The following is a 24,717-nucleotide window of genomic DNA, read 5'->3' as shown; positions in this document are numbered from 1 at the left end:
TCTTCCGAAATCTCAATAATATCGTTTTGCTGCATGCTTTTAGTTCCGTCTGAGTTAAAGAGCATTGTAATAAAGGAATCTGGTTGGGACCCAACTGGTATCGACCTCCGTAATCTACTCTGCTACTATGGCTTCTCCCACAATCGTGTTTGTTTGGATATGTCCCAGGAAATCGAGTGCTGCCCCATGGAGTGCTACCGAGAACCGCGCTCCACTTCTGATCACTCTATCGATCACATTTCCCTCCTCATTTTGTCACCAGCAGAAAGGATTATGCAGCATTGCCTTGGCGTCCTGTAGTGCCAGGCTTGGCCGAACATGCCAGGGCACGTCATTATTGGCTGCAGATCTCCCATCTAATATAGATCCAGCTTTGATTTGGGCACTAGCCCCGGCCCCCGCGCCTTCTCGTTGGCTCTCTGTGGGATAGCACCTGCCTTGCGGTCCAGGTGATGGATAGATGTTTGTCTTATGCTCTGTGTTTTCTCAGTTCCATATTGGATTCATATCCACGTATGTTCCCACCACAAGCCACAACCTTTTATTATGTGTTTTTCAGATGACTTGCCCCCAGTCTGACATAGCTGGAGGGTCACTAGGAGTGCCACCATTTTATGAGAATTCCATAGTGTAGGGAGCACAGTGTTTTGTCACCATACACTAGATTTTCTTTCTTTTTTTTTCTTATTTGCTTTGAAATTGTAAAGCTACCTGTTTATTATATATCCTTTTTATCGCATGACTCAGTTCTCACAAAACTCGGTCACTGGTGGAGAGTCAATGACAGCGGGAAAGGGGGGGTCAATTTTATTACTGGAATATTTTCGTGTTTTTTTTCTCCCCCTCCTTCTCTCCCCAATCCATCAGGATAACATCGGACATCGCCTGCTGCAGAAGCATGGGTGGAAACTTGGCCAGGGCCTGGGGAAAACTCTTCAGGGTAAGTGAAATGTCAGCGTAGACTTCACTGTCTTCTGAAATGTTTATCATTCAGTCTTCATGTGCTTCCTGCACTTTCCTCTTCTCGCCTTTTTTTGCTTTTCCACTTCCCCCTTCTGTTTTGCAACTGCAAGAGGTGCTAAATAACACAGACCAGGGACTTGTTGGAAAGCCTAATTCATATGAACCCCTACGTTTCTTATAAATTGTAGTGCGGAAATGGACTGGTGTTGTCTGCTGTGCGTTTTGTGCTTTATGCTCTTGGTGATGACTTTCCAGTGAACATTGCATCTAGTCTACGTACGGAGTCTGCAAGAATTAGAGAAGAATAAAGTCTATTTAAAGGGATTTCTGAGAATTCAGTATCGTTGAGCTATCCTTAAAGACCATAACTACTAGATCCATGTGGGTCTGACTTGCCGTACCCCCACCTTCAACAAGCGCTAGATCCTCTTCATTGTTTATGCAGGTCCATACTTTGACTATCAGCTGTTCTTATTATTGTGGGTCACTGCAGCTAGTGAAACGGAGCTCCAATATCTGGCCCATCCACTGCTAAGCGTACTTACTGACCTGGAAAAAGAAAGGAATGTGCATTAGTTTCAATTGATTGGCAAAGTGCTAATAGTCTGACCCCAACCCCACTCCTGGAAATCCCATTTATCACCTCACCGCTGTGTCATTTACCATTACATCATGCCCGGTAGTACTTTGCTATAATAGTACACCAGGGACGGTGTGGGAGTCGGCTGTAATATACTGCCTGATTTCTGCTGCAGCAGCCAAAATCGGAGCTTTGATCACCGTCCTTGCAGTTAACGCTCGCATTGGCAAGTAAGTTAGACAGTGAGGGGGTCTCACACTGCCACCCAATCAGCGCCGAAAGGTTCTCATCTGTCTCAACAACCCACCTTTGTTTCCCAGGGCTGCCATTTAACTAGCACAGAATAACTGTTCAAGCCAAGTACAGGCGCTTGGGGCTTCATTGCAGACCAATCATTTATATACACCTTCCAAAATGCTTGGTTTCCATCTGTCTCCTCCCTTCTCTGATTCTATGAAGCCAGAGCTGTCAATCAAATAAGGGGAGTAAAGATAGAGGGTAAAACTGCTTTGACGGTGTGTTAATGATTGACCCCACTTTGCAGTAGCGAGCGCCTGTGAACAGTCACTTTGCTGACAGTCCCTTTAAATGCACCTTTCCACCTATGTGTTTTCCACCCCTCTCAATCCTTTTCTCAATCCTTGGCTTTATAATGCCAATCAAAGAAGGAAAGTATGGGATAGAAAGAACAAGCAGGTGGGAAGGTGCACGTAAATGTTTGGCCTGCCATAATGCACCGATCCCCTGTACTTGGTTCGAAGAGTGTACTGACGAGAGTCCCTTTATGCATTGCCACATCAGAATATTAGGGTACCCATAATTGTCTGCCAGCTGAACATCCCACACTATGATCATCTTGTTGTGTGGAAAAAATAGATAAAATACCCAAGTGAGAATTGTTTATCCTGACTCCCAAAAATAAAAAGGAACAAGAAAAAAAGTAGAATGGAATAAAAATCTATAAATAAGTTGTCTGTTCCTCAAATGGATACCATTAAAGACCTTTTCCTTCAATCTCACTGTAAACATAAAAATCAGCTATGGATCACAAAAAGCAAATGTAATCATATTGCCCCTCCCTCGTGTAAAGCGTCATGGAATAAATGGCGCTATAAAAATGAACAATAATAATAAAATCTACTTCCCTCCATCACTGGGTAATGCGAGCATCACAAAGTACAGTATATCTGCAAATTTGAAATACTTTTCATTAAAGAAACCACCGGTTCATATTAATGGGTGGAGTTGGTAATGTGTAGTATGGTGGACAAACACAGGAGCGTAGGGCAGGAGACCTACTTTCCAAGTTTAATAATGACCTAGTGAGAATCTAGAGGATCAGTGACTGGTGTTTGGGGGGATAACGTGCTCACGTAGGGTCCTATTACATGGTAAAGAGAACTTGTGTTGTGCAGCTCCTCTCACTGAGCGGTCATATCTCTACTCACTTTGCTTTTCTTCTACGTTGTAGCCAGCTCCTGCAAACTAGTGATTGGAAAACGTCCTAAGATCTGACCGAAACATCACATTTTTAGATTGCTGAACTATATCTTGCAACTTGAAAAAAGTTCCAAGTTCTTTTTACCATGCGTCATTGGGGGATCGGGACAGAGCACCCAACTAATAGTGACTGCTGAACGTATGAGGACCTATAGGACCATTCACTGTCTTTAGCATGTGGGGTGCGAACAAGTGTTTAAATAAGATGCCGATCATGCAGCCGTCACCATTTCCTTAACGACTTGTATCCCGTCATGCTGGCAGTCTGCTCTAAAAATTCTCCCTGCTGAATCATAAGTGGTGAAACGCGTTGGAGTAATGCGAATAATTAGGGATGTTGGCTAGGACAGAATGGGAAGTATGTGAAGGAAGACTGGAATAATCACGGCGTGAAAATAAAGTATGGCTCAATACACTACATGAACAGGATAAGTAACGGATCAAAGAACTAACACAACAGTGAAACGTAACGTGGGTGATTGGTGTATGAGGGGAGGGTAACATTATAAGCCCTCGGCTACAGACCCTATGAACGAATGAGGAAATAATAGCCAAAAATAGTGAAAAGATAAATACTTGGGGTAAATGAAGCTTTAAACCCTATAATAAGCATTTGGCAAAGAAAGCAAAACAAATGTAATTCTCCACAGAAAACACACTATATGATGTAGATTTCCAACAATCTGATGCCACTCTCCACAGCAATTTCTGGACAACTTGGCTGCATGACAGCGAGTTGCATACAAGTTGGCGGATCACAAAATATGTGTAAAGTAGCTATTTAGCTCTGGCCTGGGTTTGGCATCTGAGTGTTTTTAAAGTGTTTGGTTGTATTGTGTATGAGAGTGTCTTCCAGGCCCGGAGGCAGTCCATTATTCTGTACATTGACCACCATGGTGGAGGCAGGGGCAGCACATCGATTTGCTGCAATATAGTCTATTAAACGGCAAAAGAAAATGAGTTGGGGAAGAAATCACTTTATATTTTAGCTCAGCCTTTTACCTACTGGCATTACAAGAATGGTGAATTATCAGGCCTTGGGCCCGCAGTTCTCATGATTAGTGGAGGTCCGAACTTTGAACGTCCCAGAGGGTATACATTTCCCATCTATCCCATGGAAGGTGGAATAACGCCTTTAATGGCAGCTTGTATTCTGCCTTGATTTTCGACAGAAGGGGAGTGGTGTGCAGCAATTTCGACACCCTCATGGAGATCACCATGCAGAGTACAGTTGCCTTCTCCCATCGTCCTGCACGGTTACCAGGATCGCTCTGCGAAATGGTTAAAAAGTGGGATTAGATGCTATAAGTGCATAGTGGTTTTTAATCTTTGCTGCTATCGGACGGCTTTAGTGTAATTACTTCCTAAGTATGCACTACCTTTGGACACAGAAACCATTAGCAAGTCCTTGTGTGCTAGCAGCAGGATCTGAGAGAATGGTGGTCTTATTGGATAAGGTTTCTCAAGCCCTCCAGCTAAAGAAGCAGCCGAATAATAGACATTTCATAAATAATTTAATCATGTGACAATTTCCTGGCACTGTCTCTGCAGGCTCTGGGCACATATCCAGCCCTTCTTGTGAACAAACAAATGGCTTCTTTTGGTTTTGTACAGGCAAGGATGTCCTTCCCGACTTTTTAGGGTATGTTACCGCGGTGGGGTGTCATCTGCATGCACATTATTGCTGCTACATATAATTTCTAAGGCTCACATTAGTGTTATGGTTTTTGCTCATATTGACGTTGTGCCTATCAAGAGGAGTTCTCGCTGACCTTATTGGCTTACAATAGGATTTTTTTGGTTTTCCACCGTTAAAATACCTTTATTGGCAAGGCTATGCTATTCCTGATGTCAAAATCCAATATAGATCCCTGAAAATGCCAACATGGACATACGTCTAAAAATAGCATTGTAGTAAAAATACAACCTATATAGTACTTGAGTAGTCAATGCATCCATCAGATGAAGGCTGCAGATCGTTTTCCTACAATGTAATAGGACACCCCTAATATCCCATGTGTGTACTAGACTGGTGTGCATTGCCTTGTAACGCTTCGTGCAGCCCTGCCTGACCCATCTGGAATATTCATGGCCTGAATGTAACTCAATACTTCTATTATATATTTAAAGCTTTTGTCTTTTACACAGACCTCACAGGGTTAGGTTACCTGGCATCTCCAGACATAAAGGCTTGTCAGCTGGAAAACAGTTATGGGAGGTTGTGTAGGTGAAGAATTGGACTCCTAACAGGCACCTGAGCTGCTCACATTTTACATAAATCCTATACATATGAGGTCACATCAAGTTAACACGGTGTAAAAATGACTTAACTTGTCTACATGATAAAATGGCAATACATTAAAGGGGGTGTCTGGTGGAAAAATAGTAAGGTATTTAATGTGCTGATGTAGTTCTAATAGGTCAGGTGACCCCATCTCTGGGAAGTCACTCCATGCCATGGGTCGCCCACCTTACTTCTGATTCTGTGCTTGGCACAGTTTGGCATTTCCTGTGTCTGCTCCATATTGATGTGTGGAAACTCCTTGCTTTCATAGCTAAGCCAGCCCCCTTTACTTGCAACTATTTCTCTAAGAGTGATTGCCTGCACAACTGGCAGTAACACAGTACAGGACATTTAGTCACGTGATGCCCGTTGAAGCAATAGGCTGCCATCTAAAATATGGTTGTGTGGCCATTAGAGTTATAGCTACCTTTTTGGACCTGCTCTCATATATTAATGTCCATGTTTGTGTGCTGGCTTGATAGGATAGATGGCTACAAACAAGAAAACACAGCAGCACTCTGTAAACGCTATGATGTGTGCAAACACTGAATAAGGCTACTTTCACACTAGCGTCGGGCTCGGCCCGTCGCAGTGCGTCGGGCCGAGGTCACCGGCGCTAGCGTTGTCTCCGCCGCACAACGGGGGCAGCGGATGCATTTTTCCAGCGCATCCGCTGCCCCATTGTGAGGTGCGGGGAGGTGGGGGCGGAGTTCCGGCCGCGCATTCGCGGTCGGAAAAAGCGGACCATCGGGAGCAAAAAACGTTACATGTAACGTTTTTTGCTCCTGGCGGACCGCCACAACACGGCGCAACCATCTCGTGACGGTTGCGACGTGTGGCAATCCGTTGCAATGCATCGCTAATGTTAGTCAATGGAGAAAAAACGCATCCTGCAAGCACTTTTGCAGGATGCGTTTTTTCTGCAAAACGACGCATTGTGACGGATTGCAGTTAACGCTAGTGTGAAAGTAGCCTAAATGAAATCTGAACTGCATTATTGCTATATAGCAGTGTTCCCCAACTCCGGTCCTCAAGAGCCACCAACAGGTCACATTTTCAGGATGATTATTATTATTATTTATTTATATAGCATCATTAATTCCATGGTGCTGTACATGAGAAAGGGGTTACATACAGGGTTATAGATATCGTTTACAGTAAACACGTTTACAGTGACGGACTGGTACAGAGGGGCGAAGACCCTGTCCTTGCGGACTTACATTCTATGGGGATTTCCTTAGTATTGCACAGGTGATAATAGCATCACCTGCACAGGCAATAATTCCATCACCTGTGCAATACTAAGGAAATACTGAAAACATGACCTGTTGGTGGCTCTTGAGGACTGGAGTTGGGGAACACTGCTATATAGAATGTACTTACAGAAGTGAAGGTTCTTAGGGCATAAATTGGCTAATGCATGTGTGCCCATCAACCACAGCAAGGTGACCTTGATTTGATGGGTATCTAATATTTCTCAAACATGACTCTGCTGTGCTATAAGCCTACATTTAAATGGGCAGGTAGGATCTAACACCAATTAAAGACACCCTTGGGCTCATGGGAGGAGGGCACAGTCAGAAAGGAAGACAGTCACAACCTTCAATAGCAAACTACAAAAAGCTGACTGCTATCTGCCCATTTAAATGTAAGCTTATTTCCTGGAAGAGACATGTTTGATAAGTAATACGTTAGGTACCCTTCAAAGGAAGGTCACCTTGCTCTGGTTGATGGGCACACATGAAATGGCCAATTTATGTGCTTAGAACCTTCATTTTTGTAAGTACTTTTCTATTTAGAAATAATTCAGTTTTCGCCTCCTATTGTGTTTGCATACATCTTGTCACTTACAGAGGCTGTTGTGTTCTCTTGTTTATAAATTGTGCTTACATTGCAGCTTGCACCTGTTCACACTATCTTTATTCTGTAAGGAGGTGTTGGTCAGTTTTTTTTGTAGGTAGATTCTGAGAACAGGGGTGCCAGGTCTTTTCCAGGGATGGAGTTCCCATTAGTGATCTGCTGCTTTTCGTCGAAGTGAATGATTTGACAATACTACATTCCTTGGACCAGATGCCCCCGGGGTCAGACACAATCTGATCGCAATTTTATAAAATGTCTTGTGCGTGTGACACGAAAAAATGTTTTCAGAGCTAAACAAAAGAGGCACAGATCAAAACAATACAATAGACAAACTGAGATAAATCCAGAAGCTTTTTTTACAAACGGCACATATAAGACCAGACACTTAAAAACAAGTATGAAGAGCGCATATGGTCACCTGGTAAGTACTGGTAAGGGGCGAATTCGCGGCCGGACTGTGCCTGTCCGCGACCAATCAGCGACGCGGGATTTCTGAGACAGACAGACAAACAGATGGAAGTGCCCCTTAGACGATTATATATATAGATTCTGACATGGATTTTTCATCAAGCCCATCAGTGTGATCATTGTTTAATAATGTATACCGTTTGTTTTCTGGTGACAGATCCACATTTAGTGATATATCTGCTTTCTGAGGCTTCACTTTGTAGCAAGTTATCTTAGTGCTGTTTATCAGCCAGCGCCCGGTAATGATGGCGGTCGCTGTTGCCGGAGGTTAGCCCATGACATCTGTCTTTTTTTCCATCTTTCCATCATTCTGTGGCTTTCCTCTCTCCCCATCCTCTATGGTGAAGGACACAAGCTGTAGAGACCTCTTGCTATTCTTCCCTTCCTTCCCTGAAGAAGCCTTGTCTTCCTGCTCGCCACCTCCCACCCCCTCACCTCGTGATCGCTGCCTAACCAACCGTGTTTCTTTTTTACAGCATAATACCCCTGGACTTGTTGTGGTGATGGTAAACTTAGCCGTGGTAATTGAAACTTTCTGTTCAGACTGACTACCTTTTTGTCATCAGTGCACCAATGTTAGGCTTCCTCTCTTTCTGTTCTGTCGTAGCGTTCATATATTGCTTGGACCGTCCTTTCTTCCTCTGTCTTTCCATGCACACGTGTCTGGTCCTTGTCCATTATAAGGGACATGTTGAAGGGGTGTTTTTTTATTTTATTTTGTGTTTCCATTAAAATAAATAATTGCAGCCTGCCCTCCACCCTTCCTGACCTTTCCTCTTCTTCTTCCCTTTTCCCTTCAGTTTTCTCAACGTTAGCTGGAGGCCTGTGGGAAATAAATTATAAATGACTTTTCAGAAATTCTAACACTGTTCAATGTGGATTTTGATTATTTATTTTAATTTGTTTTTGTTTGCGCCACACGATTGAATACTAGCATTCGCTATAAGTGGGTAATGATAGGATGCAGGTTGTGGCTCAGAACAGAGGCAAAGGACTAAAGGTGTTTGGAAACCAGGCTTTTAAAATTGAGGAACAGCAAGGCTTGATACACTATGATAATGAATAAATGCAAATGTTCAACTTTTTTTAAATTTTAAATATGAATACCATAGCTTATACCGTATTTCTCAAGCCATTGTAGAATCTGCAAAATGTTATGTTAGGAACAAACCGATGTGTCAGTAAAAGCAAAAATTGAAACTCTAGCCAAAACATATTCCCTTAAATTGTATATTCCTGGACCTTTATAGTATAATATAGTTAGAGTACACATGTAAAAGACAGTTTAAGTAAATAAAATGGAAGGTGCGAAAAGTCTGGTACCTGGCATCCAGCTAAAATGGATATAATAATAATCTTTATTTTTATATAGCGCTAACATATTCTGCAGCGCTTTACAGTTTTGCACACATTATCATCACTGTCCCCGATGGGGCTCACAATCTAAATTCCCTATCAGTATGTCTTTGGAATGTGAGAGGAAACCGGAGAACCCGGAGGAAACCCACGCAAACACAGGGAGAACATACCAAGGACTCCAGCGCTGCAAGGCTGCAGTGCTAACCACTGAGCCACTGTGGATATGAAGGAAGAAGTCCTGTCCGCTGCTCTCACCTATACTGAGTAATTTTTTGTTGATGCTGAGAGTAATGTGAAATCTACACTGCAACCCTCTTTCCTTTCAAAACTTGGTTGTAAGAAGTCACCTGCTCAACAGTAGTAACATTTCAATGGATATTTTTTTTGTTTGTTTTTTATTTTACACGGAGTACATCCTCCAGTTGGTGCTTCTCCACTGATTCTGGAACAGTGTTCCTTTTTCTTCTCTATCCTTTAGAGAATCCCCCATAAAGTAAAGGTGCAGAGCTTTTCCCATCAAGCAACTGGGCATATACCTCCATATATTCTCTGTGGATGTGGCCATGTTTTGATTGGCTAGCATTGGAAGAGGAGAAAAAGCAAACGCCCACTGAGAAGTTCTGTGGTATACACCTAGTTGGTTGAAGGGGCAAAATGTTTATATTTTGGGGGTTATAACTTAGGAATAAAGAGGCACAGAAGGGGAAAAACCCATTCCAGAATCGGTGGAACAATACCAGTTGGAGAAGCTGTTAAATATTGTTTAAGATGATAATGAATGGCCCTTTTTAAGCTATCCTACATCAGAGATTGTGGACCGCCAAAAAAGGTTACTTTCTCCTGACCACCTGCATTTTTACAACAAATGTGGTAAAAGCTGGCCAATGGCAGAAAACTGTAGAAAAGTTGATCTGCCTTGTTCTATATATTTTTTTATGGTCAAGTAGTGTTGTCGAAATCGTTCATACTGAGCCACAGATTTGCATCCCATCAATGGGATCGTGACGGATATTAACTGGTGATTTATCATTTTAAATTATGGCATTGTCCTCTAATACCACAACTTTCTCAGTACAATTACTATTGAGGTTTCCTGAGTTATTGAAGCAGATACATGGACAGGCCTTTTGTTACTTAACACAGGCACCACGTCCACCTTATAAAGTCTGATTTTTCTCTTTACAGTGGGGAGTGGACGGCCTCTACAATAATGTGATATTGTACAGTCATGCCTAGTGGCCTCCACTCTGCTGTTGCTTTATCAGTTTGGGAAGTGTGCTCAGTTTCTTCATGTCCAAAGTGTCTTCTACGGAAACATGGGGACAGCTGTGGGAAGTCTGAACCATGCTTCTCCATTGGTCTGGGATGGCCCAGTGAAGGGTTGTGCTGTGGTTCATCTTGGGCATGAGAAAGGCACAGCGCTTCCCATGTGTTTTCAGTGACTATTTTGGACATGGAGAGTGCGCACCAGCCAATACGTTAGAATTACATAATATGGGGTGTAGGGTTACTTAAGATGTAAAAATGAACCCCCCAAAAAAGTTGAACATTTTCATTAAATTGTCATTTTTGTGAATTTTACCTTAAAAGGGTTATCTCATCAGGGAGCTGTTTTAGATGCATCTACTGGGGCAATCACCTGATTTTTTTTTTCAGGTCATGCTTTTGGCATCTGGCAAATGCGATGTTAATGGGGCATGCCAGGCATTTTCCCTGTGAAAGTGTAATACTATATTTACAATATTGTATCATTAAGAAGAATGATAATACATATATTAGGACTACTCAAGTCCTCCCTATCTGGAGCCTCAAGCAAGAAAACGCCCTTTATGATGTCCATATACCCTAATCGGACATATGGACCAAGGTTGTCCTCATGAGACAACCCTTTTATTATGGGAAGGTGGTGGGCTTAAGAGATTTGGCTATTATGGGTGTAAATGTCCTAGTAGGAAGCTTGCGATTTCCAGCTAAAAATGGTATTCCACAAGAAACCATTTTCAGACACGGCGCACTCTTCAGTCCTTTCCCTTATGGCGTGGCCACTGCTTTCTCTAAATTATACCATTGGGCTTATAGATTTGTATCCTGTAATATCTGCCGTCTGCCTTCAGCCTGTATGCCAAACCATCCATTCATCCATCCATCCATGTGTAACCTTGAGAACCAAGACCTATGAGGCTCCAAACTAGGAGAATGTATTAGTGGTGCAGTCCTGAATCCTCACTGGCCACATGTTATATGCCCCTATGGTAATTGTTATGAGAAGAGCAAAATCAACCCCCAAGCTTTTTTTTTTTTTCCCCCACTGGGTGAAGTTTACTTTTTAACTGCGGAGAGTCTCTTGTCGGCTTTGTGTCCACATTTATGAAATATTGAACTCCCTTTAAGTACAGTTTGCCTACAGATGAGGAGCACTGCCAGCCATCATGTCATCTTAACAAAGCACAAATGCCATTAAATAAAGGAAAATGCTTGGAGTAGAGAAATGTATGGCATGTATCAGAGTAGTAAATCTGATTTCTGACCCTGAATCACTGTTAAGTTATGTTAGTATATATCTATATATGTAATAAAGCACTACTTCAGGAAAGCTTCGAAGAAGCTTTAACTCTTTCATTCACCTTTGTGTTTTCTGTGTCCCCATGTGTAGGAAATAAACATGCAGATTATATATAAAAGGGAAACAAGGTGCTAAATAGCACAGTAAAACCAGGATAAACGGCAAGGACGGGGTAACAGCTAGAATGCTCCCCCCAATGGTGTGCAAGTAACAGGTAACGCCAGGGACGCCAGCTCCTGCTCCATAGCAGACAGATCAACCACCACCTTCATAGAGTAGATCACAAGGTAAAGTTGAAATGTGGACTTTGCTGGTAGAGAACATCCCAAATTCAAGAAGAACATCTCAACTTTTGTCAGTGAAACATATTAAAAGTTCCATCAAACTGCCTGATGAGGGCATTGGTCCAGTGCTGAACACACTGCTTGCCTTTTAGCGACTTAAAACTATTTGGATAGCGCCTTTGACTTTTGGCCACGACTCAGCTTTACCCTGTGGAATCGCCTTGGGCACTGTCGTGTAGGTGTCGGCTGTTGTATACATTTTGCATAATCAATGCATATTCTATCCCTATATGAAGCCTTTGGAAACTTATTGACTAATCTCATTAGCCCCATGAGGCTGTCCACCCGCTTCAGGCCCCCAAATTCTGATTACAGGTGTCTGAATTACTGGACTACCACTCCCTCCCATACCTAGTGCGGAAGGGATGTCAAGGCTGACAGTCACTTTAATTGTTGAGTGTCTTATTGACAGTACATTGAGGACTGCACCACAGAATCTAAAGCTGCCTTTTACCCAAGGCCTACATGTACAGCCTACTAGTAATGCCTCTGAATGGACATTGACTGAGAACAAGCCCAATGGTATAATGTTCAGGTGTGTGCCACATGCATACCAGGTACCTGGGCAACCACATATTAACAGTCTGTCTTTTTACACAAGGTGGGTATCCCATGCAGGTAAGTCCCCCTCCCCGTGTCCCAGACGTACATCCCATTGTGATGTAACCTAAAAACGGAATCTGCACCAGTCTGAGATCAGATGCGGTAGCGAGTTGCCTCTCTGCTCTTCCCTAATTGATCCCATCCCCGCTGCCCCATTCCCATTCCTGCTTTGGCTGGTTCTGAGTGGATTTCGGATACTCTTCGAAGCGAGAAAAACAAAATAAAATTCAATCTGCTGCTAGTTTGATTTAGATGAGTCAATTCTTTATTTGCATCTGGTCTTTTTCACAGCTTACCAGGCACGCATGAGCCGTTCAGCTAGGGATATTTGGGTCAATTATGCCTTCCCTTTTATCATGCACTTGTAGTGTATTGCTGCTTGCAGCAAGTAGTCGTGTGCTTTTTTCTTCTTTTCCTTGTGCATTTTTGTTTTATATATCCAGAATGTTAATCCAATAGTACATTATGGTATATATCGGAAGGGAAAGGCCATCCCCTGATTGACCTATATGCCATCATGGGTGCCAGCTGGGCAAGCTGTGAGAATGACTATTGTTTGGTCCACTGTAGCTTTCTGGTCTCTGCACTTCAAGGCAAATTGTCTAACCACCCAAACCCATTGAATAACCAATTCATCTCATCGTTTCACTGTTTTTAACCTTCATCTTTAACTGTTTCTTTTTCAGGCAGAACAGATCCTATCCCTATCGTGGTTAAATATGACGTAATGGGGATGGGACGTATGGAAATGGAGGTGTGTATTCTTGTTAATGGAAAATAATCACTGTATGGAATAAACCAGCCCAAACACCGCTTTAATCTGTTATTGTCATTCTTCGGAGCTACAGCATTTGTTATAAAGAAAAATATTACAAAAAAGCCCTAAAAACTAAAGGAAATCACATTTTAGGCAGCTTATCTGCTGTGAACATTCCTATGTGGTTGGATGGTTCCCCCAAGAGGGTCCTGCTGCCAAGACCTTCAGCAACCACAAAGTTAGATTTTCTGCAGCGCCACCATACGGCAAAATAGGCATTACAGCGGGGCTGTTTAGACCAATGACTGATCTGTGTACTACAAGGACGTACTAGGTTCTGTATGAGATTTTTTTTTTTTTTATACTGGCTCTTTGCTCTGGGTAATTGATGACGGTCCACAACTGTGTACCCCTTTAGTTCCTAATTGATACTAAGGCTGTGTTTTAAAAAAGAATATTTAAGAAATTCCAGGTTTTTTTTTTCTCCAATTCTTAGAAGTTTTAATGTCTTTACATATAATCCACTCACATTTCAGTTGGACTATGCAGAAGATGCCACAGAACGAAGACGTGTCTTGGAGATAGAGAAGGAAGACACTGAAGAACTAAGGCAAAAGTATAAGGTGATTCTCTCCACTAAATATATTACCATTAGAGAATTGGCGGTAAGTAATTGCTGGGGCACTCGCTGCGCTGCGGCTAAATGTGTGGTGGAACCACTGATGAGCTGTATACAGTCCATAAAACGAATGCTGCTGACTACATGGGCTGCACATTCACACTACAGAGCCATATGCATGTATGGTGCATCAGTTCAGCACCCAACTGCGAAGAAACTTCTGTCCTAGGACTAAAGTCTAGTTGACGTGTATGGTTTTCTCTTGCAGACCCATCTTTTCCTTCAGGTGTGTTTTAGTTGTCCGCTTGATTCACTAAGTATGTGATGGGGTGTCCACAACTAAAGTCCAACCAATATACATAAGATTAATGTCGTCCAAACCTGCTGATATTGGTGTGTTCAGACTTCATTCTAATGCGTATGGGGGCCCAGGGTGATTTGTCAGTGACTATTTCTCACTGCTGATCCTTTTTGTTGTTCCCCGAGATGAGCCTATGGCAGAAAAGCCTGGAGGTGGCAGTTGGCTCATAGAGCACAGGAGCGCTCCACCAGACAGCAGCCATCTAATATGTATGCTTTACATGCCAATGATCTAGTCATAGGATTGGTCATCAATATAGGATGTACATACCCCAACAATCGGTTATGCGCTCAATACTTAAACAATATATGGCCACTAAACCGTTTATGGAGTCTTAGTGCTTCGGCTCTGTATGTTGTTTTACACTCGGTTGGAGGAAATAACAGCTGATTGTTGGGACGTCGTGTGTCCAACTTCCACCTTGTTGATGTCCTGATCTAAGTTAAATGAATTTGTATCCACTGTCTTGCATTAAGGTCCCTACTTTTGATTTTCCTTATTCTTCCTAGTTGTAATAATATGGTTTTCTAAATGTTTATATACTAATTGGAGATGTGTCTGCAGGATTTTGTGGATAAGGAGAAAGCCATTGCGAAAGCCCTGGAAGAGCTGCGGGCTAACTTCTACTGCGAGTTGTGTGACAAGCAATATCAGAAGCACCAGGAATTTGACAACCACATAAACTCTTATGATCACGCTCACAAACAGGTGAGGAAAGGTGCACTCTATCAATAGAGGTCACAGCACTGTCACCCCACTGCCCCTAAACATGCTCACACAGCCATATGTCCTCTCCAAACACCTCTGGCTGCCGTTTATCACTTTGGGGAATACTAAAATTGAGTAATGTTCATGTGGCCTCTCTGGCCCAATTGTTGTGGGCATTTAAAACAGTCTTGACAAAATGAGTTTGGCAATAGCCTACACCACTCATCCCATATAAAAAGTGATAAAAAAAAATAAGACCTCTTACTAATCAGATTGGCAAGAGATCTGGCAGAGAACCACAGAAATTCATACAGCAGATATTGTAGATTTGTGTCTCTGGATTCCAACTATACTCCTCAACTCTCTTTCTAGACAGATGAGAGGAGCATGGCTAATTATATGCAACGAATGAAGGTAGCAGGACATAATTCTCCAGGGACATTGTTTATTTGATTTGCTTTAAGACTTTGCTTAAAGAAGCACTCCCATCAATGTTTTTGTCCTCTTAATATATTGCAGGCATCATATTATATAGGACTGTGCACTTACAATTGCTCATTTTGCCCCTCAACCCAGTTACTTCTTCTCTTTTCTCTGCTGTATGTAGAAACATGAAGTCTCTTGTCCCTGCATTTATCATTCCTCAACTCTTGACCCAGCTGATTTGCCCCTCGCCCTGTCAGACTTTTGCAGTGACTCATGACTTGTGCAGAGAAAATTGACCTCCCGTTTCTACATAGAGCTTAGAAGGATTCAGCTCGTCAGTTTTTAATCACTTGATGTCATAGACCTATTGGAAAAAGGGAAGAATTGGCTGGTTAGAAAGACAAAAATGAGCAAATGTAAGTGCACAGTGCTACATAATATGATGATTGCAATATATTAAGAGAATACAAATTTTGATGGGAGTGCTTCTTTAATATGGACATTTTTGAGAATTAATGTTGATAAATGTAGAGTAATTCACCTGTGATGGTGTAATCCTATTGCTGCATGTACATTAAATGGAAGTATAGTCAGGACTACAGAACAGGAGAAGGACTATAGGGTATTCTGGTTACAGTTAGCTGAGCAGCAGTACTCAATGTCGGGCAGCAGACGCAAAAGCAGACAAGATTTTAGGGACTGAAGGATGACACCAGAGAGGTTACACAAAATCCCTCCGCTGCCACCCCTTGTGAAGAATGACATCAGAGAGACCACGCAGAATCCCTCTGCTGCCACCACACGTGACGAACCCGCACCTCGCCACCCCGACTGACGTCACTAAAAAAAGATAAAATCTCAACTTATTGTTACCCCTTTATAAATCACTGGTGAGGCCTCATGTAGAATATGGGATCCAATTTTGGGCGCCACATTTTAAAAAGGATATTCAGAGGTAGGTTAGTTCAATGACGGACAACTAGATTATTACAAGGGATGGAAGGCCTCTCCTATGATGAAAGGTTGGAAAAGTTGGGCTTGTTTAGCTTAGAAAAAGATTACTCATAGGGGATCTCATTTACATGTATAAATGGCACATGCCTTATTCCTTACGAAGATCATAGTAAAGACCAAGGGGCACTAATTAAGGGTGGAAGAAAGGTGAATCTGGCAGCTAAGGCTACTTTCACACTTCTGTCTTTTCTGATCCGTCACAATCCGTCGATTTTTGAGAATCCATGATCCTGCAAAAAAATTTGCAGGATCCTGCATTTTCCCATAGACTTGTATTAGCGACTGATTGTGACGGATGGCCATCCGTTTCATCCGTCGTAAAATAGCAGTCTGTCGTGCAGAGAAAACGTTCATTGTAACGTTTTTTGTGCACGTCGGAAAATCGGTCAGCGACACATCCTGCACGGCCCGTCGTCGGCCACAATGGAAGCCTATGGACGCAGGACCCGTCGCTGACCGTCACACACAGGAATCCAGCAACGGATCCAGTTTTTCTGTCTGTCTCTCTCACGACGCATCGTCATTTCACAGGAGCCGTCGCAGACGTTTTTCAATATTTTCATGACGTCCGTCGGTACGTCATTTCACTGCACTTCGACGGAAAACAAAAAACGGAATTGTGAAAAGTAGCCTTATTAGGAAAGGGTTCTTTACAGCTAGAGCAGTCAGACAGTGGATTTCCCTACCACAAAAGGTAGTAAGGGCAGACACTTAAAATGGCTTTTAAAAAGGGCTGGATGATTTCCTCAGTACACAAAACTTAATATTATTATTATTTATTTATATAGCACCATTAGTTCCATGGTGCTGTACATGAGAAGGGGTTACAATATAATATAATATTGTGGGTTATGGATAATTTGGTGACAAAAATGTATAATTAGTGGAGAAACGTTGAACTTTATGGACCTAGGTCTTTTTTTCAATCTATGTAACTATGTAAATATACAAAAAAATATAAAATGCTGTCGTAATTTTCCTTATAATGCGAAGTATAACTTCCTTAAAAAAAAAACAAAAAAAAAAACCTTTTTGTCTTTGAGAGGTTTGATGCTTCTTCTGGAAAAGTATATGTTCAGTGATGTGAGAATCATTCAGATTCACATCGGTAACCACATCGAAATCTGGAATATAGCTAGTGGATACGATTTACAAACCCTATTCATGCAGGGAAATTCAGAAGACTTTAGGGCATGCTGTATGTTTACACTCTCGATCCCCTGTAAATCTTGATTGCCATATTTAACCATTGCAGGCGATGGAATCCCTTTTGTGGTGGGCACACTTTATTATTGCATTTATTTATATGCCCACATGATGGTTGGTATCCCAGAATAACTCAGACATCACAGCCAGATTAGCAGATAAACCTTGGTCGGGAGATTAAACCTGGCTTTACGTACCTAAATCTGTGTACCAGGAGGGCCTGCCTGAGGGCTACAAGGAGAATTTCACTATAAGGATTGCGAACTGAGGAAAATAACAAGTTGAGAGATTTACTTTATAAATAAAAAGAAAAACACGGGATAATTCATGAAAGCTTAAAATGTCTGTGGGTCAAAAGCAACTGATGTGGTATCTGTAGTGCTAAGAAAAATACTTGGTGATACAATATACTAGCTTCCCTTCATTAAGGTACCTTCACACTAAACGACTTTGCAGCGATAACGACAGCGATCCGTGACGTTGCAGCGTCCTGGATAGCGATATCGTTGTGTTTGACACGCAGCAGCGATCAGGATCCTGCTGTGATATCGCTGGTTGTTGCTGAAAGTTCAGAACTTTATTTGGTCGTCAGATCGGCGTGTATCGTCGTGTTTGACACCAAAAGCAACGATGCCAGCAATGTTTTACAATGGTAACCAGGGTAAATATCGGGTTACTAAGCGCAGGGCCGCGCTTAGTAACCCGATATTTACCCTGGTTACCATTGTAAAAGTAAAAAAAAAAAACACTACATACTCACCTTCTGCTGTCTGTCACGTCCCCCGACGTCCGCGCTGCTGCTCAGAGCTTCCTGCACTGAATGTGTCAGTGTCGGCCGGAAAGCAAAGCACAGCGGTGACGTCACCACTCTGCTGTTAGGGCCGGCGCTTACACAGTGCAGGGAAGCGGACGCCGGGGGACGCGAATGTAAGTATGTAGTGTTTGTTTTTTTTACATTTACACTGGTAACCAGGGTAAACATCGGGTTACTAAGCGCGGCCCTGCGCTTAGCAACCCGATGTTTACCCTGGTTACCCGGGGACTTCGGCATCGTTGGTCGCTGGAGAGCTGTCTGTGTGACAGCTCTCCAGCGACCACACAGCGACGCTGCAGCGATCGGCATCGTTGTCGATATCGCTGCAGCGTCGCTTAGTGTGAAGGTACCTTTAGTCTGATCGGTTTTCCACAATCACAGCATGTTCCCCATGTCTTTGCTAATCATTTCTAAGGCTGCTGCAGTCTCTTTACTATGAAATCTATGGATTTTTATTGTTGGAAAAAAATTTTTTTGCCTATCACACCTTTTTTATGCAGAGGCTGAAGGACCTTAAACAGAGGGAGTTCGCCCGAAATGTTTCTTCTCGGTCACGGAAAGATGAGCGCAAGCAGGAGAAAGCTCTGCGACGTCTTCTTGAATTGGCAGAGCAGAGGAGGCAGTCTGAAAGGTGAATAGGAAATGAAAAAAAAAATGTTTTGTTTTTTTTTCTACTTACTGTTTTTATCTCAAAATTTTATATTTATCTTCATTTTATATTCAGTGCTGAAATGGTATCTGAAGAGATCAAAACTACATATTCGGATATTACAGCATGGTGTACATTTTTGTTATAATTTAAGACACTTATGTGGAGTAAATAATGAATTGGCCAGGCGTGCTTGGCCACACTGTTAAATGGCAATCTACTCACCATCTCTTACCATGTCTTATTCTAGTTGCATATTGGACATTGTTTTCAAGGTGACAGGTTCACTTCAAACAAGTATGTGAACAGCACACAATTGCTCACTAATTTTATTTCTCTTTTTTTTTAATCTATCCGTTTTAGCAGTGCTCCTGGCAGTGGTCCCATGTTCAAGACAACTACTGTTGCCCTTGATGATGACTCTGTGGAAGATGATGATGTTCCAGTCAGTACATGCTCAACCTTGCAAGACAGCCCTAAACTAGTCCAGGAAGAAACCTTGTCCCAACCTGTCAGCACTGCACCCACGCAACCCACTTCCCCAGCCATAACTTTTGGTTTCAAAAGCTCTTCTGGCCCATCCTCGCTTCAGAAAGTAGGTTTCTCCTTTTCATTTGCCAAAAAAACATCTTTGAAGTTAGAGTCCTCTGCCGCTGTCTTCAAGGACCATGGTGAAGAGGTGGGATCAACAGAGGAGGAAGAGGAGAAGGTACTAGCTGATCTTATATGCTCTGTAAAGCCAGTAGAAGGAGAGATCAGCAAAGAGAATGAAACTAAAGTGGAAGAGGAGGAAGGTCAAGAAGATAATGGCGCGTCCCTTGCAAGCACTTTATCAAAACTGAAGAAGATGAAATGTGAAGAAAGGGGTACTCATGCTGGTGAACCAGAGTACTATCACTATATGCCGCCTGCTCACTGTAAGGTAAAACCCAACTTCCAGTTTTTGCTATTCATGAGATCCACAGAGCAAACAAAGGTGGAAAACGTGCAGCAGAAGAATGAGAAAAAAAATGCTGTTGTTACCAAGGCTAAGGCTGTCAAACAGACTGAAAATAAAAGTGAAAAGAATACTGTTGGTGATGGCAAGGCTTCTGTGTCTCAGTCAGTTGTAAGCAATTCTTCTCCAGTTTCATCCAAAGTTGACAAAAAAGATGATGTGGTAGACAAAGATGCATCTAGCGCTGCAAATGAAGAGTCTCCCAAAAGTTCCCCCACACCAATGAAAGAGCTGCAGGAGAGGCCCAAGCACCCAACAGGTCCTTTTTTCCCAGTCCTAAGCAAGGATGAGAGCACAACTCTGCAGTGGCCCTCTGAGCTTTTAATATTCACCCAAGCAGAACCTTCCATCTCCTATAGTTGTAACCCGTTATACTTTGACTTCAAACTTTCCCGAAATAAAGATGGAAAAGCCAAAGCTGTGGAGAAGCCCAAAGATAACCCAGGTACAAGCCAAGATGGTGCAACTGTTGCTGATTCAAACACAGAGCCGAATGTCACAGTTAAAAAAGAATCTGTCCCAGTGGTACATACTTGTGGAGCACAACCTAAAGTTTCCACTGCTACTTCTAGTGATGTAAAATCTGAATCTCTTGAAGAAGGGAACAAAGGTGAAGCTACGCGGAAGTCTCATAAACAGAAAAAAAAGAAAAAGCACAAGAAGAGCGGCAAGCGAAAACGGAAACCCAAAGAAGGAGACGAAGGTACAGAACCAAAAATGAAGAAAAGGAAGAAGCATAAGCACAAGAAGTCAAAGGTTTCTTCCAGAACAGTGTTGAAGGTAGAAGATACAGAGCAAAGTACATCTCCTGCATTGGCAGGTCGCTCAAAAGATACAGTGCCTCTAGGAAAGCTGCGGACTAAAGAGACTAAAGACGACAATGTGGGTAATCCTAGTAATAAACAGGACCTTCATGCTTCCTCCAAAGAGCCGGAGAACAAAAAAGTTAAAACGGAGCCCAAGCAATCACTTTTACTTCCTGCACAACCAACATCTTCCTCTTCTCTCAGAAATACGCCCACCAAGGCCAGAAACCGCCAAAGTAGTGCAGAGTATGATAGTGAGGATAATGCCAGTGGGAAAAAATCCATGTCTAGGTACAGTGATGAGTATGAGTCTGCAAGTGACCGGTCAAGAAGTCGGTCAAGATCTGGAAAGAGGCGACGGTCTTATTCTTCCAGTTCAGAAGGGTCTTCGGATAGAAGCCGATATAGTCATGATCAGAGTTATTCAGATAGTGATTACAGTGACTATAGCAGTGGATCAAGGAGGCGGTCTAAGCGACGGTCACCTGGTTCAGATTCAGACTCTGTGGCTTCTAAGAGACATTCCACTAGACATAAATATTCGTCATCTGATTACAGCCGTAGTCGTTCTAGGAGCAGAAGTCGCTCAAGAAGAAGTAGAAGTCGGGGTAGAGGAAGATCTAGTAGTAGTAGCCGAAGTCGGAGCAAAAGGAGCCGCAGCCTAACTGGTCACAGCTGGAAGCGCAGCCGTAGCTACAGTAGGGATCGGAGTACAAGTGTTCGCAGTCATTCTGGAAAAGGATCTCATGGGAGGGATAGTGTAGATAGCCGTAGAAGTGGTAGACGGGATTTTAATCGCTCTAAGATTTATCGCTCACAATCTCCACATTATTCACGTTCTGGTAGCCGAAGAGAGAGCAGCCGAGCATCAGAAACCAGAGGAGCAAGTGGCACTAACATCCCCCGCATTAGCACTGAGAAAGATACAGGGAGGTGTTCCTTAACAGCAAAACAACTCCTAGAAAAAATCCAGTCTCGACGTTTAGGGAAGGCAGCAAGCACTACAGATGATGGCAACTCAAAATTAGGTTCAAAAGTAAAAGACCCACCTCAGGGATACTTTGGTCCAAAGTTGCCACCTGCTCTTGGTACTAAAACTACTCCACTCCCATTAATAGGCAAACTGCCAGTGGTTTCCAAAGGCACCGTGCATCAGAAAGGTGAGAATGAGTCTGGAGAGACATCAGTTTCCTTAGAAGGGGAGCAGGGGAAAGAAGAGAAGGCCTCCGTCCAGGTTGATAATGTTCCAGAGTCTGAACCTCCTGCATCTGTAGCGGAACCTCTGTCCAAAGAAGATTCTGTTTTCTGTGAGCCACCTGCTGAAAACCTCGAAGAGGGAACCGTATCTAACCCTTTGGGTAACGGAAGTCTTCCATTTCCACATCTCCATGGCAGAATGATGCCTCCACCACCCGATTCTGAATTTTTTCATGCTTCAGCTTATCCTCCTGCCACAGTTGATCCAAATTCTATTCGGCCAGATGGGGAAGATGAGGAGGAAGAAGAGGAGGATGAAGAGGAAGAAGGCTCATTAGCACCTTTAGAAAGCCAGCCCATCACTTTTACTCCAGAAGAAATGGAAAAATATAGCAAACTACAACAAGCAGCTCAACAGCATATACAACAACAGCTGTTAGCCAAGCAAGTTAAGAATTTCCCAGCAGGAATTATCCCGCATGCCCTGCAGTCTGTTACACCAGCCCTCCAGCCTATACATATTCAGCAGGCACCAACCCCAGTATCTGCTGCCTCTATTACCACTGTACAGCATGCCATCCTTCAGCATGCGGCCGCTGCAGCAGCTATTGGTATCCAACCTCACCCGCAATCTTTAGCACAGGTCCATCACATCCCTCAGCCACATTTAGCTCCCTTCTCTCTTTCTCACCTTACCCACTCTCTAATTCCAGCCCACCCTGCTGCTTTCTTAGCTAGTCATCCAATACACATAATTCCTGCCTCTGCCCTACACCCTGCTGGCCCTCTGACTCTTCATCATGTCCCCCATGCTGCTCTTTACCCAACTCTGCTTGCTCCACGGCCAGCCACAGCTGCTGCTGCCACAGCTTTACACCTTCATCCTCTCCTTCATCCCATCTTCTCAGGCCAAGACCTGCAGCACCCACCTAGCCATGGGACTTGATCTGATCTTGGAGTATGCACTATTACCTGACAGATTATGGGGCAATAGAAGGTGATTGGAGCCTGCCCAGACTCGCCTGTAGTGGGCAGTAAAGGAAGATGCCCTCCAGTCACCTGTAGCTGAATGGAGGAAATTATCCAACTCTTCTGGGTCATTTTCATAACTCTATCTTCCAGTTCTTCTGTGCTTCATTTGATTTTCCTGGCCCAGTTACGTTTTAACAGTTTTGGAGACATAGATTAACTAAATGGTCAAGTTGTATGAAAGAAAATTACACATGAAGGTGAATATTACTTTTATACCCTGCCCAAAATTCTGTATTATATGTATGAAACCAAGCTTTTACCACAAACAAAAATAAGACTGGACTTTTCCCCACATTTGGGGAACGAAAAGATGTCAATTCGACTAACAATGATGTGGGCCCCTCCATGTCCACAATGGATGGGGGTCTTGTGAGACATCTGCACTTTGTACCATACTTGTTTTTCTTGCTGTAGTTGTATAATAATCTGAATTGCAAAACTATAGTTTTCAGCTAGTTTGCAACAAAATGTATTTCTGCTGCTGTGGCATGTATATTTTATCAGAATCTTTTTTTTTTTGTTGAGGTTTATGTATGATACAATGTACAAAAAAGTAATAAAGAGAAAACCTTTCAGGATTGCAGAAAACATGTAATATTATAAAGTGTAATAAAAAGAACAAAAGGTTTGTGTTACATTAGCTGTGGTGTTATTTTATCCAGGAGGGTTAATCCTGCCTTGGGCCATTTCTGTGAACCTTGATAATTTTTAGTGAATCATTCGGAATAATAGAAATGGGAAATTAATGATTATGGACTTTGTTGCAGATGTACTTTTCAATACAGTTATATGAAAAGGTTTGGGCACCCCTATTAATCTTAAGCTTAATGTTTTATAAAAATTGTTTTTTTTACAACAGCTATTTCAGTTTCATATATCTAATAACTGTTGGACACAGTAATGTTTCTGCCTTGAAATGAGGTTTATTGTACTAACAGAAAATGTGCAATCTGCATGCAAACAAAATTTGACAGGTGCATAAATATGGGCACCTCACCAGAAAAGTGACATTAATATTTAGTAGATCCTCCTTTTGCAAAAAATAACAGCCTCTAGTCGCTTCCTGTAGCTTTCAATGAGTTCCTGGATGAAGGTATTTTTGACCATTCCTCTTTACAAAACAATTCCAGTTTAGTTTAGTTAAGTTTGATGTTCGCAGAGCATGGACAGCCCTCTTCAAATGATCCCACAGATGTTCAATGGTATTCAGGTCTGGGGACTGGGATGGCCATTCCAGAACAGTGTAATTGTTCCTCTGCATGAATGCCTGAGTAGATTTGGAGCAGTGTTTTTGATCATTGTCTTGCTGAAAGATCCATCCCCTGCGTAACGTCAACTTTGTCACTGATTCATGAACATTATTGTCAAGAATCTGCTGATACTGAGAGGAATCCATGCGTCCCTCAACTTTAACAAGATTCCCGGTGCCGGCATTGGCCACACAGCCCCAAAGCATGATGGAACCTCCACCAAATTTTACTGTGGGTAGCAAGTGTTTTTCTTGGAATGCTGTGTTTTTTTGCCGTCATGCATATAACGCCTTTTTGTATGACCAAACAACTCAATCTTGGTTTCATCAGTCCACAGGACCTTCTTCCAAAAAGAAA

At 42.6% G+C, this 24,717-nt stretch overlaps 1 protein-coding gene across 7 annotated transcripts in view; it reads left to right on the top strand.

The window, feature by feature from the left end:
- Positions 1–23,750, top strand: part of GPATCH8 (G-patch domain containing 8) — a 65,216-nt gene extending 41,466 nt beyond the window's left edge. For 2 of the 7 annotated variants that reach the window (XM_077252593.1, XM_077252595.1), the window contains 7 exons: positions 868–940; positions 8,132–8,176; positions 13,211–13,278; positions 13,818–13,904; positions 14,826–14,969; positions 18,930–19,060; positions 19,442–23,750. In XM_077252593.1, coding sequence (XP_077108708.1) covers positions 13,252–13,278; positions 13,818–13,904; positions 14,826–14,969; positions 18,930–19,060; positions 19,442–23,024 — 3,972 coding nt within the window. In that variant the 5' untranslated portion in view covers positions 868–940; positions 8,132–8,176; positions 13,211–13,251 and the 3' untranslated portion in view covers positions 23,025–23,750. Of the gene's footprint in view, positions 1–867; positions 941–8,131; positions 8,177–8,210; positions 11,792–13,210; positions 13,279–13,817; positions 13,905–14,825; positions 14,970–18,929; positions 19,061–19,441 lie in introns of those variants that run through there. The other 5 variants (XM_077252591.1, XM_077252594.1, XM_077252592.1 and 2 more) reach the window with 4 other exon arrangements.
- The last annotated feature ends 967 nt before the right edge of the window (positions 23,751–24,717 follow it).

This window comes from Ranitomeya variabilis, chromosome 4, assembly GCF_051348905.1.
Source record: "Ranitomeya variabilis isolate aRanVar5 chromosome 4, aRanVar5.hap1, whole genome shotgun sequence".
In the NCBI taxonomy this organism is placed as follows: Eukaryota; Metazoa; Chordata; class Amphibia; order Anura; family Dendrobatidae; genus Ranitomeya; species Ranitomeya variabilis.
Note: the sequence above shows the minus strand (reverse complement) of the source record. Positions and strands in the feature narration are given on the sequence as shown.